This window comes from Saccoglossus kowalevskii, chromosome 6 (assembly GCF_978046115.1).
Source record: "Saccoglossus kowalevskii chromosome 6, keSacKowa6.1, whole genome shotgun sequence".
NCBI classification, from domain to species: domain Eukaryota; kingdom Metazoa; phylum Hemichordata; class Enteropneusta; family Harrimaniidae; genus Saccoglossus; species Saccoglossus kowalevskii.
In genome coordinates this window covers 33152766-33167337 of record NC_140646.1, presented here as the reverse complement: position 1 = coordinate 33167337, position 14572 = coordinate 33152766, and the positions used below count along the sequence as shown (strand labels likewise).

Genomic DNA, 14572 nt, shown 5'->3' with positions numbered 1-14572 from the left:
GAAGGGCTCTCACATTTATTTTGGATGGGCTCAGGCAAGAATATTTGTCACATGTTTTTTGAATGTGTTCAGATGGGGTTGGGGTCTGCCAATTTGCAAAAGCACGGCATAAGGGAGGTGCTCCAGTTAACCCTTTACTATACTATTACCCTGGACACACAGACTGCTTGGTCATCAAGATGAACATGATCACCATCATTGGTTAGGAAAAAAAGACTACATGGTCATCAAACATAAAATGTATTAAACATAAAGGACCTGATGAGTGAGGTACTTGTATCTTATTAAACAGTGCTGTCGAGTTTCAATATTCATGTAGTTGTGTATTAATTGCTCTATAACCGTATTTATCCGATCTACATATACTTTGTATTGAGCACTTTTGTTTTAGAATACTAGTAATCGACTCCCACATCTAGACTATATATGCGCGGCGCGACGACAACCGTCCTTTAAAGTATGAATCAATAATATTATTTTCTACACTTCTGTCTAATTAGCATAAAACAAATGTTTGAAAGAACTGATAGTAAACGTACGTGTATAAGTTGATTTACGCACAGCGCTTCAGAGTATTACTCATAGCAATGCGATTTATTTATTTATTATAAATCGTCAAAAACGAGTATATTAACTACGTTATGTTACGATTTGGCAAATTTTAATAGTTTTTATAGTTATAAACCTAGAACGAACGGTAGGGAGGGACTGGAAGAGTTTCTTTTCCGATGGAAAGGGATCTGAATTAGTTGAATTGTTGTTGTCGATACAGTGAATTACGGGCTATATCAAGTAGTGACCTGGAGTTTGGGGGAAAGGGATTCCCCTGAAGTTTATAATGCCACGCACATAAGAAACGGTTCAATGGTTGCTGGTAAAACGTACATCTCAAAACGGTAATTGCGTGGTATGCTTTCATTTGTTATAAAAAGTTGTATGCATGATAGAAATATTATTTGATAATACAATTTCAGGGACTTAGACTTCAACAGAAGACAAACCGAAAATAAAGGTATTGGACGATATGAATATTGTTCAATTATTTGGTATTTGTCAAGAGCGAGGAAAATACCCTTTGTCTTTTTTTAAGGGCGAGTTAGGCACTTTTTTCATTGAAGGGCACTTTCTTTCTTCAATCTGATTAAAATCTGAATCAGAGACCTCCTTCTATAGCGCACATGATGACGTCACCGGGCAGAGTCAGGTGGAAAACACACTCAAATAAAATGGCGGATTATACCGACGTTAGCGACCCAGAAAAACACGGCTTTTCGGTAAGTTTATCATTGTCAAATGCAACGAAAGTATTTTTTTTATGTTTATATGTTTGTATTGTGGCTCGAATGGTTCAAGTTTAGATCGTTATTTTGCGTAGTTATTCTGGGAGTGACGATTTTGTTTCCACCGGTTCGACCGAACACCGGTGTCTTTTTCCAGTCGCTTGCCTCCAGGGCAAGGTGAAGTTTTGTTGTCGATCGGAACAAAATCGTCTACGGTATTGAAGCCGTAGCTGTAAATATTCATCAAAATGTACACAATATCTCTTTATTAAAGTAATTGAGCTGATTTGGACTGGAATAAAATCTTTTTTATTTGGAACACATCGCAATCGATCAGGAAATATGTTTTTGCTCCAATTTTCTGCGTCGATGCCGTGGGCCGGTGATCGTTATACAATTTAAAATCAGTTTGCATTGTTTACTATAGCTGTTTACAGTGTTCTAATCATTACGATTTACTTATTTTTTTGCTTTAATTCTAGATAATTATGCTCAGTGTTTGATGTAAAATTGAAGCGATGACTGAATAAACGAACCTTGGCTGGCGAAGATGTATCAGGAAGTGTACACATTTGTTGTAATGACAAAAATTGTAAAATGCTGTGGAATTGTTTTTGTAAATAAAAATATACTAGCAATTTTCTATTAATGGTTTATTCAAGTGGGCAAAATATAATGTACAGAAAGATTACCCGTGGAGTATCGCTACACTGAAAAGTAAGCAACCGACAGCCTGTATAAAAGGGGGCTGTGATTGGCTGTTACTTACGCGAGATTTGAACGGGACTTACATAGGCGTCGGATCAGATGTATGTAGGGCGGAATTAAAAAAATCAGCAAATAAAAATCAAAGTAAAATAATAATATAAAATAAAATAAAATGAAATAAAATAAAATAAAATAAAATAAAATAAAAAGGCATTAATACAAAAGTAATAAAATTAAAATAAGTTTATAGCCAAAATAATTAAAGCCCGTACACTACATCAGATTTTAATCAGATTGTTTCTTTCTTTTGAATAGTACGCATCAATGTTATGTTAAATACATTTGGACATTATCTTTAGTGGACCACGCTCAAGAAATTGTCGATAATACTTCTTTTATTGAAAAACGTTAACTTTAGGACTTTATTTACATAGCGACATTTGTTTAAGATCATTAAAAAGTATCCATCTATACTAGAAGTGTATCAACTAAGTTCATTATACATAATTATTGTCTAGACATTTAAAACAAGAATGCAACTAAACAAAGATGCCAACATGCAATAGATCTATTCAAATAACATATCAACACTCAAGTACCAAATGTAAAGGAATTGCTATTTTTCCCTTGTTATATTGTGAACATGTATAAACACATACCGAGATACTTGACCTTTCGACCTGGAAATCTAAACAATCGTGTGGGTCGCATACGTGTTAAGTTTCCCTAATAAGTATATTGTCAATCAAGTATTGGGATACCACAGGATATGTGTGCACAGTTTAAAAGCAATGGTTATTTCCCTCCTGTAGTTGAAATTGTAACTAGGTAATGCAAGTCGTACAGGAAACTTGTGTGCCAAGTTTCAAGTTCCTAGTATTTCTCTCAGGTTTTGTGAGTCCCATGTAAAAACATCGGAATACTAGTATGAAATTTTGCAAAAAACGATGGTCAGTACCAACCATATCCATGTTTAGGACTACATAATAGGACAATATCAAATTGCAATATAATGCCTTATCCTGATGTCAACAAGGCCCGGTCAAACGCAAACACCTGACCTTATTCAAGGTTCCCCTAAATAGGTACCTGTACTTGATTGAGTCTATGGTACACTCACCTAGGGAAAGCTTCGATCCCTTTCGTGCTCAGCACGAAGTAGAACGTGAGCTCAGGACCTGTATACCAATCTTGGGTCCGGTGCAACAGCCGAATTTTTTGGCATTATATTGGCGACTTTGTGACAATATCCGTTTGATTTGTTCAAATAATCAATTTATTAAAAATACTATTTTTTAGTAATGGAGTATATATTCAAATTACCAAATTCATAATTCAAGTTCAAAACTTACAAACTCTGATCATTTAGAGGTAGTAAATATAGAGCACACTATACTCTACATGTAGCATCCATCATACTTAAATGTCAAAATATTCGTCAATAATCAAATCAACATACCTGGACTCAGCTGTTATTATTAGTGTTGAACCAGGGGCGGATCCAGCAAAATGTATTGGGGGGGTCGAAAACACGGGACCGTGCGATTCGGACGATGTTATGCGTAATCCAGATGCATTTTCATGCGATTTTTGGGGGGGGCATTGGCCCCTGCCCCTCTGGATCCGCCACTGTGTTGAACTGGGAGATCAGGCTAGGCGTATCTTTATGTAACTAGTGCAAACCCAATCTGTTTTATTGCACGAATGATTAAATGTATGTGGTCAGTGACTACCAATGGTTTCTTAATGTTTCTTATTTTTTTCCAGGCATGGATGACAACAAGATAGTTGATTTTGTTTACAAGCTGAAAAGCTAATTGATGACTGTCCAGAAAAGTTTACCAACGTCATCAACAAGTAGTGATCATACCAGTTGTTGCTTGTATTTTGTTTATATAACCATCTCATTAGCTGTCATCAGATGCAGTGACAGGATCTTTGACCTAAAGATATCAAATAAAGAATTATTTATTAATTTAAAAACACAAATTTGTAAAACAGGCACCCTGAGATATGCAGTCAGAGATTTGAATATTAGTTCATAAATTACATTGCCTTTGAAAAATAATAAAGAATAGTCACACAGTGAGGATGCATTAAACTAGTCCAATAGTTTCTTCACGTTTTTAGCGAAATAAAGATATTAACAGTAATTGTAGGCTGTTTTAACAAGATCACCCTATGTTGTAACTCCAACATCTGCAAAATATTTAACCCTACATACAAAAATCACAACTAAATATTTCTGGCTTAAGAAAGACATATTATCACTGTCAAAATAAATCAATCAATAAATAAATCAAATCTAATACATTAATATTGTACAATACTACAATTGTGTACGTGAAATTATTATATACCTGTGGGAAATATTTTTATAAGTACCCGTGTCAAATGCCCTGTCTGTACGTAATAGGCACCAGCACACATTCAATTATCAAGTAGTACATGTTTCCTCGATCGCTTGGGAAGCAATAATTGCCATTACATCACTTGCCATTTTTAATGAAGTTAATTGCGTCAACAAATAAAGCCCAGGGTTCTTGCTCTGTACTCGTTGGAGAGTTACATCACTTTACACTAAGTGAGAAACGTATCTGGACTGCCAAATAGATTGATAAATTCTGCCTTCACTAATAAACCATCTCGAACTTCTCTGTATTCATCGAAATCGCACTTGATGTATTTGTGCCGAGAGTTTATTGCACATATTAATGTTGTGCTTGTGCTTGACGATTATGTATTCACTGCGTGAGTCTGTGTCATATACAATGTACTATACTTTCAAACTTAATATACTAGTATCATTGTTTACTATCAGATAAATTACATTTGTCTACCCGCCGTGTGACCGTAAGTGTTTGTGTAATGACGTGGTGACAGTCGCTAGCACCAACGGCACTCGTGCGTCGTACCTTCGTTACTCGATTAATTAGTGCTCACGACAATCATTCCCGTGTGAGACGTATTGTGGTGGATACTAGGTGTCAATACTGATTTGTGAGATCGTACCTTACCGCCATTCAGTCAATCATGCATGAATTAACTAACAGCAGGATACAGTTTAACCATTTATTTCTGAACCTATACGAAGTCGACTTATACAGTCGGTTTAAAGCTAAATCACAGGAAGTATGACACCAGTCAACATCGTGCACACTTGGATGGTCCCTAATTCTATAGGTCAAAGCTCAGAGGTCAAAGTAATGTTATCAGTTACATCACGTATATACATTTGGTTCACACGTCGTATAATCACAGTCCCTCCTGTGGTATAATATATTATGCAGAAAACAGATTTCCGACTCTCGCCGAAAGTGCGCCACCAAATGCCAAAAAAACGAGAGGAAGTCATACCCCTGGTCAGTCAATATACTTTTAAACGATATACATTTTTTGGTCGGCGTTTCGTATATATATATATATATATATATATTTTTTAAGACAGAATTTTTAGAAGTTGTTTATGGTGGTTAAACGTTGTGCTGTGGGCGGTTTTATTAAGTTTTTAAGACGTTTATGAGTACGGAATATGATGGGAAGGCCTCACATGATCATGATTCTAAGAAATTTTCATAGTTGTCAATTAATATTTTTTTTTTAATATAGTCCCTATACCTTGTGAGTTTGATTTGAGAGGCACTTTCCATTACAACTGAAGTAATCGCAAAGAGTTTGAACTAAGACAATGTAAGTATTACTCTGATTAGTGATTTTATTTAAGATTTCGGATTTTACATTAAAATATGGTGAATTACAGGGTAGAATTTGATAAATCAATAATGAAAAAAACACAATAACATTATTTTTGCGAGAAATAATTTGACACTTTAACTTTTTTCAAACCAACCCAAAACACGTGATATAGGGCGTCATAAAAACGATGTCTCAACAATTTTCTCTTCGGGTGGCCCTGGATCAGCCAGTCTAGTGGGTGCGCTTCACCAACCGAAGCAGTATCAGAATTCATAAACTACGGCCTACTACAAAATTGAAAAAAACAGAAGGAAATATTGAAAATCTAGAATCCTGTCTGTTATTATCCGCGCATATCACCCACATATCACCGAAATGTACAACGTAGACGAATACGCAGCACAGTGAAACGATAACGTCTGGTGTGTGAAAAGCTGTAGAAATTGGTGGCGCCCTTACTGAAATCTTTTGGTTTTTAAAAAATGTCCCACATAGACCACTTTCCCGGAAGTAGCAAGACTGGGGTGCAAAAATACTCCTACATTGTCATGGAGGAAAATACAAACATGTAAGTTTGCTGATAGTCAATAGAATAGAATTTTATTACTGTGACGTTGATTGGTACACCCAGAAGTACAATGTCACGCGCGCAAGTTAACGTTACACTCCAAAACGGTATGCGCGCGCATGCGAAACGCTGTATCCTCGACTTCCGTGAAAATGGTCTATATGACCATCTATATCAATAAGTAATCTATTCGCCATTCATGAAACTGTAATGGCCACCGTTAAGCCAGCAAACATTCTAAAAACAGACACAAATAAAATAAAATAACAAGAAACAGTGACAATAGTTTTGAAAAATGTTAAGCTAAAACACTTGTGTATTCTATTTTGTGCATTGTTAACTTGATTAAATATTGCTTTTCAAAATCATTTTAGAAAGCCATGACAGCAAATTTGTTCATAAATACAATTTTCCATCTATATTTTTTAGACTAGAAAGCTTTTAAACTAAGTGAAATCTACATAATGAATGAAAGAACAATACCAAAAATAGACACATAAAAATAAGTGATACGCTATGAACAACAGCGAATTTAAGACCATGATTTGCAACGACATTAAAGGAAACATCAACCTAAACAACATAATGACCCCTGGAGAAAAAGCTCCACAAATGTAGGAGAATGCAATTTACAGTTTTTTTATATCACTTTTCATTCTCTAGATATTCAACTTTATATCACTATTATGTAGTCAGCCATCTTGATTCTCAAGCAAAGGATTATGGGTAAAGTATAACATCATAGAATCTGTTGTCAGAAATTGAGAAAATTATTTCATCTATAACATGAGAAATACTGATGCGAATTAGTTCAAATTTTCGTTGTACTTATTACTCATGTATATAATTATAGTAGTGTAAATTAGAATATTACAAATACACATAACGTGAAGGTATTCCTAAAAACTTTAAAAAAATAAAAATCGATATTTTAGTCGTGAAATATAGAATGACACTTTTTGGTCACCTTTTTATGGTCAACATGTAATATATCACCTATATAAGCTACTCACATTGGTAAATTGAATACAATATAAGCAAATTTGAGCATTTGGTAGAAAAACAACTATTTATAAACATGGATGGCACCAGTACATGTATGCTACCAATCTCTAAACTTTCAACCAATCTGAAATTAAACTTTTGAAGTTGTAGATAAAATCATTTTCTCAATTTCTGACAACAGATTCTATGATGTCATACTTTACCCATAATCCTTTGCTTGAAAATCAAGATGGCTGACTACATAATACTGATGAAAAATTGAACATTTGGAGAATGAAAAGTGATATAAAAAAACATTAAATTGCATTCTCCTACATTTGTGGAGCTTTTTCTTTAGAGGTCATTATATTGTTTGGATTGATGTTTCCTTTAAACAGATTAAAAAAACACATCAGTAATGAAAAGAAAATTCAACTTTTCAATATAATCGATGACCTCCTTGAATAAAAGAACACACCAACAAACTCGCTAAAATGAAGGCCAATTTGACTTATTTCTCAATTTCTTTAATGATTAAGTATCAACGTTAAGAGTTGGTATCAGTCGTGGATAAGGTCACTAAAGCTGAAATGATATGTCATTCGCTATGAACACAATTTACACAAACTACTGAGAATAAAATTGCGAAGTTAGTGAGGCAACATCCATCAAAATAATACACTTTAGATACATAGACAGCAGATTTCTTCAAGGCTGCATTGTCAAACTGTCGCAGTTTCTTATTTCAATCATGTCTACGCATGTTCACCAATTGAAACTACATTTTAGAAATTAGGTATCTTAATGACAAATTAATGTTTTATGTTGACCTGGAGCACATTACGTAACAGTCTTGACAGTTTTTCTCTTTGTCTTTCAAAAAATGAAATGATATATGTTCCACATATATGGTTTTCTGTCAATATTTGTGAATGAAGAAACACTATTGTACTCCCGATAGTTTGTGACGAGAGTGAGGCCATATGCAAATATGCAACCCCCAGGATGATTATGACATCATTGAAAGTACAAATATTAAAAAATCTGTTGAGGGACTACTAGTATGTTTGGAGTAAGTCGCGACATTGAAAAGAACACGTTGGACATGTTTAATGTAGATCGTGGGTATTCGTCCAATATAGATGAAAAATGTCACATTTTTTGTTTCACAAGTGTAACATAATTATTTATTTGGACACATACCAACATTTTTTTTATTTTCCTGTACGATTTTTTTCTCAATAAAAAATGTAGGAAATTGCATGTTGTAAAACAATTTACATAGGAATCCACGCATTATTTCATTAAAAATGTTTTCACCATATGTTATCAAACGAAATGTTGCTACGTGTTTACCATGGAAACCTAATAAAACTAAGTCGCTCAAAAAACAAAATGTTTATGAATGTTTGATTTGTGAAGTAGTTTGGTAAAATCACGGATTCTCGAACAAAAAACATAAAATACAACTCAAAATGTAAGGACATCAGATTCGTAGTATTATCGGTGGCGCCATCTAATCGAAATAAGATACGTGTTCATCGCATGGCTCATCGATTACCGGTGTACGGGCAAAACTTAATTAAAACTGCAGTGACTCAATTGGGCTTTCCTGGGTTTCCGCCAGGAGTTCTCACTTTTTTCCCAGTCATATGCAATAATAACTTAGCCTGTTTAAAATAACTATGCGGCCTGCAAATTGATCGCGTTAACATGGTGATCGCGGACAACGACTCGGATTATCTTGCCCATTATTAGTTGTGGTTTTGACGGATGTTAACTAGCAAGATTTGACGTGAAAAATCGCCTTGCGCCGTTTTGCACTTATTTTATAAATTCTTTAATATACTAGTATTTCCATTATTCGTACAGCACGTAACTTTAATACACGTCACGGTGATTGTAAGTGAATAGTTTCCTTGTTGTCTGAAAATCGAATTACCGGATCTGGCATAGTCAAAAACATGTCGACTCCTACTCTCTTCACGAATTACTCTGGAGTCACTAGAAACAACGCTACAAACTTTAATCCAATGAACTGATCCTGGAATGTGAATGCGAGATGTCGACGGACAGTACGCCCTCTAGCATATATTTGTATTAACGACCCATCTGCGCAGTCTCACAGGATCGCCACCATTTTTAGTTCTAAACACAGTACTATTTTAGCAGGAAGTAGAATTGTATCAAGTAACTAGACTTTACTTGCTTATTTTGCCGACAAAGAGGTCATTGTACTCGTGAAGGATGATAGAGGCGGCTAGCTGATTGTTGTGACGGATTGAAGATGAAGAAGTTTTCGGCAAGAGGCTTAAAAATAACGTTTCATCGAAGGAACCACGAGACTGGTTTGAGCAATGACGAATCTGGGCGATCGCTGAGTTCAATAGAAGTGGCTGAACCAGATAGGCCTAAAACTACCATGAATGGCGAAAAGGGGAAGGAGAGCTTCATGCAGACTGTTAAAAAAAGATTTCGGACACACAAGAAAAGTCGCGGCAGGAGGGGATCGGCAACTTCTTCAGAAGACGCTTTTCCAACAACAATACAATCGTCGCCCAAACAAGGAAACAATATTAGCAGCAGTGGTTTAGATTATTATAATCGACCACCACGTCCACGACCCTCCGTGTACAGCAGTATGCGGGACCGTAATAGACGATTTACTGGGCCGTTACGTGCCTTTAATTCAGAAGAGGCCTTGGACAAATTCGAGGTGCATGTAGAAGTGCACACCGAGGGTAAAAACGATATAGGGAACGGCGGGGGTGTTACTGGGACAAAAGGAGAAGTGACGTCACCGATTGAAGAAAACAAACCTATTCCTAACGGTGATCATGTCAGTGACCTTTACGAGAATATGAATGTTGATCATAATACTGTGAGACCATCTAATGCTCCTCAAACTAAACATCTAGCACCTGTGATTGATTACAGCCCAGTGCATATCACACCCAAGGACACCACTGCAGGTGATCAATGCAGAAATTGTACTGGAAAGGACACTGTGAGTCGCAAGGGACCACCTATACCAAAACGACCCCCCAAATCAGGTAAAACTTTTAAAGCAGTAACTATGCAGAAATACAGTCAGGCTTACATTGATAAGGCTTATGATACTTATGAAGTCGAACAGAAAGATATGCCAACACCCGTATATGATCTAGTTAATGATCAACCACATAATAGCCTAACTCGAGAATTGAACAAATTGTCAAAAAGACCGTGGTACTGGGGTCCGTTGACTCGCAATGAAGCTGAAGAAAAACTCAGTAACATGCCTGATGGATCATTTCTTGTACGTGACAGTTCTGATGACCGTTATCTGCTGAGTTTGAGCTTCCGTTCTAATGGGAAAACGCTGCACACCAGAATTGAACACTTCAACGGTCTGTTTAGCTTCTATCCTCAGCAAGAATCTGAAGGTTACTACTCAATTGTTGATTTGATTGAGCATTCCATGAACGACTCTAGAGCGGGTGTCTTTTGCTATTCCAGAGAACGTTTGCCCGGTGTACGCTCTTATCCAGTCCGTCTGACTAATCCTGTGTCCCGTTTCACCAAAGTCCCCTCCCTGCAATACCTATGCAGATTTGTTATCCGTGAATTTATCCGTAGGGATCATATCCAGCGACTGCCACTCCCTAGAAGGATAAAGGGGTATTTAGAAGAAAACCACTTTTGATGTGTCAGCATAATATCAAGTTTGTTTGAGATGTGCATAGTAAATGATATAGTGGTTACATGTGGTCAACTTATAATCACACTCCTGGGAGAAAACAGACATTGTATTACACAAGATATTGATCATATTTCTTTTTTGAGAATTTTTTTTCTTTATTTTTAATATTCTGCTTTTTATTATACTTAAACCCCCAAAGAGTTAAAAAACACACACCCCCTTTACTGCAATATTTATATTGATCTAGTGGAGTTAGTGAATTCAATGTCCCCTCTACCTTGAGTTTGTTTTTTTCTCACATGCAGCGTAATAATAGTTGATATATCATATGTTAAGACTGTAAATAGATATCCCAGATTGCAGTAATTCATAAATATTGTTTCCCGTGGATCTGATTCTTTTGGCTAATATTCCAAATATCATCATGTTTGCCTGTACACAATTGTACATAGTGAAAAGTACTATGTATATTTAGTAGATTTTTAACATCGGTAAATTAACATGAAGTTGCAAATTATTATTTTTTATGTGGGAGGAAGTACTCTCTGTTCTTGTTGATAGATCAGATTTCTCTATAAGAAATCCATACATTTTTTTAAGTAAAAGGGAGTATAAACAATAACTGAAAACAATCTTTATTGCTTAAATTTTTACTTATATTTCTATGCCAGCAATGCAAGTGATTGCTTGACGCGATTTCCAGTTATTTGGTGTGACACTTTTTTTTTTTAAATACCAGCTTTATTCTCCAAGTACATTAAAGTCACTCTGAACAGTCGGTTCTAATTTTTACATGACATGTTTTGGCAACGCATGTAATCACCACACCCATATCATTATCAGAGCATAAAATCCAACATACTTGCATGTATAGCTAGTGACTCATACATACCAGAAATTGCCTTTTGAAATTGGCCTGGAAGCTAAAAAACAGTAATGCAACTGATTAGAGGTGCTATGTTATTAAAATGTCTTCGAAATTGATGGGATTTGCTGGGACTTTCTAGGGCATTATGAAGCGCCACCCCCATCTATGGATAAGCCACTTAGCCTGACAATAAATGCAGTAGAGATAATTAACATATTCTATTGTTATGCAAATGAGTTATACTTTCCAGGGGTATACTGACAGGGTGAAAATTAGCTCTTCTGGGTTTTGATTTTGGTTGAGTGATCACTCTCCTGAGAAAGTAAAATCTGAGGTACAGAAAACACAATAGTTTTTGAGAGACTACAGTCTACTGTAGATTACATGAAGCATTACTGTAAGCTATGTCAGTTTAATTCCTCTCCATACAGCATTATCACTTATTTTTATCACAGATATTCTTTCCAGTCAGATTAACATACTTGCAAAAATTAGTGTCTAAATTGGATACAAAATTCAAGGTCTCTTTATCACAACTCAAAAAATTCAGAAAAATAGTTTGAATACCGGAAACACTGGTATCTGTACAAGATCCTTGCTGCAAATCTTAATTAGAATTAATGTGACCAGTAGATACTTAGTAAAGTAAGATTTTATTTGAAGAAAACAAACAAATACTGTATTTGCTTTTTTAGAAGCGCATAAAAACCAAAAATAACATTTGCTGTATACTGAATTATATAAATACTACCTAATTTGTCCATAGTAATATTTCTTATAATTTACGTGAATGCATTGGCTGCTAATAGAGCAAATACAACGAAAAGTAGTAACAGTAGTCATGTCAAACATTGTGCAATCCAATAGTTTGAGAAGCCCCCTCCCCAAGGAGTACTACATGTAGTCATATAGTTGTCTGCTCAACAAAATTGTATTAATTACAGAATACTTGTGTATGCAATTTTGAGAGGAACAAGTAAACTGGTATATACTGAAATCAGTATGTCTCTCGTGGTGTTAGGATTTTAGTTAGACTCTAAATAAATCACAAAATAGCACATTACCATTTTCACCAGATATACTTAATATTCAATTAAGATTTACTAGTAATCAAATTTGAAGGCTCAATATCTATACCATATTTGCTCTATTAGAAGTACAGAAGACAATGTATACTTGATTTCCACATTACAACTTATTTTGACCATAGATATAACTACGTATACACATGCGCTACTTATAGAGTCAATACATTTATGTCATTATGAATCACTTTGAGAGAAGTGATGCTTTAAACAACAGTCCGTCTCAACTGCGTAAAAAAGGCACATGTGACTGACGACAGTATTGGGTCAGTACACTTCCATGAAAAGCACACTTTAGCTTTCACATGATGTGCTTGTAATAGAATTAATATGGTAATGAACACATTACTTTCAGTTTTCCTGCAATTAGCATAATTGATTATTTGTATATCTTTTGATGTGCGTTGCCACCTCCATGTATTAAACAAATACTGACTCGGCATTTCACCTTAAATGTATGTCATTGCATCCCAACCTACATTTATATTTTGATTTTTAGTAGGTACTTAAATTTAACGTTAAAATATTGACGGTGATTTCATTAGAACAATTTGAACATGCGAGCCGCAGATACATTAAGATAAAACTCAATACAATTCTCTTTATAATTCTTCCCTTTGTTCACGGAAAGTACTGAATTTGACTGTCATGTGCATATTAAAATTGAAAGAGGCAGTAGATTTGGTCTATACGACATGTCTGTAACTAACCTGGGAGGTGCTCCTCCAAAATCATAACATGGGATGTAGTGATACCACTTTCTTGTGTTAAAACAGATTGGTTTGTGCCTTATATTATAATTGTTTTAACAGGCTGGTACCTAAACACCATATCTACAGGGGAGATAATACTATATATGTAACAATCCATGTATATTGTTACAAGCATTATTTAAATATTTTGACAACTGACCACATTGTTCAGTGGACGCTAGATAGGCTTTTATTGGTCATAATTATGAATACCGGTACCCTCGGGAGGCATCAATGAATGTACTGAATTGTGACATTGACATCCAGGATGCAGTGTAGAAACTTAAAACCATTATGTAACTATGTAATATTCATTTCTGTTTATATACATTAGTTTGGTTTACATTATTTAATTTTTCTTTAAATGAATAATAACTAGAATTTGCTGGAGACATTTGTTTATATTTTACTACATACAATGTCAAGAGATTTCAAAAATGAAAAATCCATTCAGCAGTCTTTGTTGCTCTTTCATCAACATAGAATGCCGTCTTTCCAGCTCTACTTGCAATACTATACATAGATTTGTTTATTTTTCCACATGTCCGTGACTGACTGGCTGGATTGATTTGAATTTGTATAAATGGACAAAAACTATAAGTTAATTCTGTAATAATTTTAGAATTCTGCTGGCAATATAATCAGATAATTAATTGGACTATCCGTTAGCGTGTAATTTGTCGTGTCACTGCGACCGTGGTGGATTGCAAATACATGTCAATGTCGGAAGGGTATGAAGTATAGCTTTAGTGGGAACATGTGAGCTATTAAGTGCATTGTACATACATCACAGTTAGTGGCCGAATGAATAATGTTATGTCTATATTAAAATTATATATCTACACTATGCTTTTGCTGCCATTTTTATTCAACTGTTAGAGATAGAATGATATGTGAGGTGTGCGAGTTTGACCACCTTTGCAAATTGAACCTGTTCATAGCCGAATTA

At 35.1% G+C, this 14572-nt stretch overlaps 1 protein-coding gene across 1 annotated transcript; it reads left to right on the top strand.

The window, feature by feature from the left end:
* Positions 1-9358: 9358 nt before the first annotated feature.
* On the top strand, positions 9359-14470 carry LOC102804266 (uncharacterized). Its single transcript, XM_006811542.2, has one exon. The coding sequence runs from the start codon at positions 9524-9526 to the stop codon at positions 10919-10921; it is 1398 nt and encodes a 465-aa protein (XP_006811605.1). The 5' UTR covers positions 9359-9523; the 3' UTR covers positions 10922-14470.
* The last annotated feature ends 102 nt before the right edge of the window (positions 14471-14572 follow it).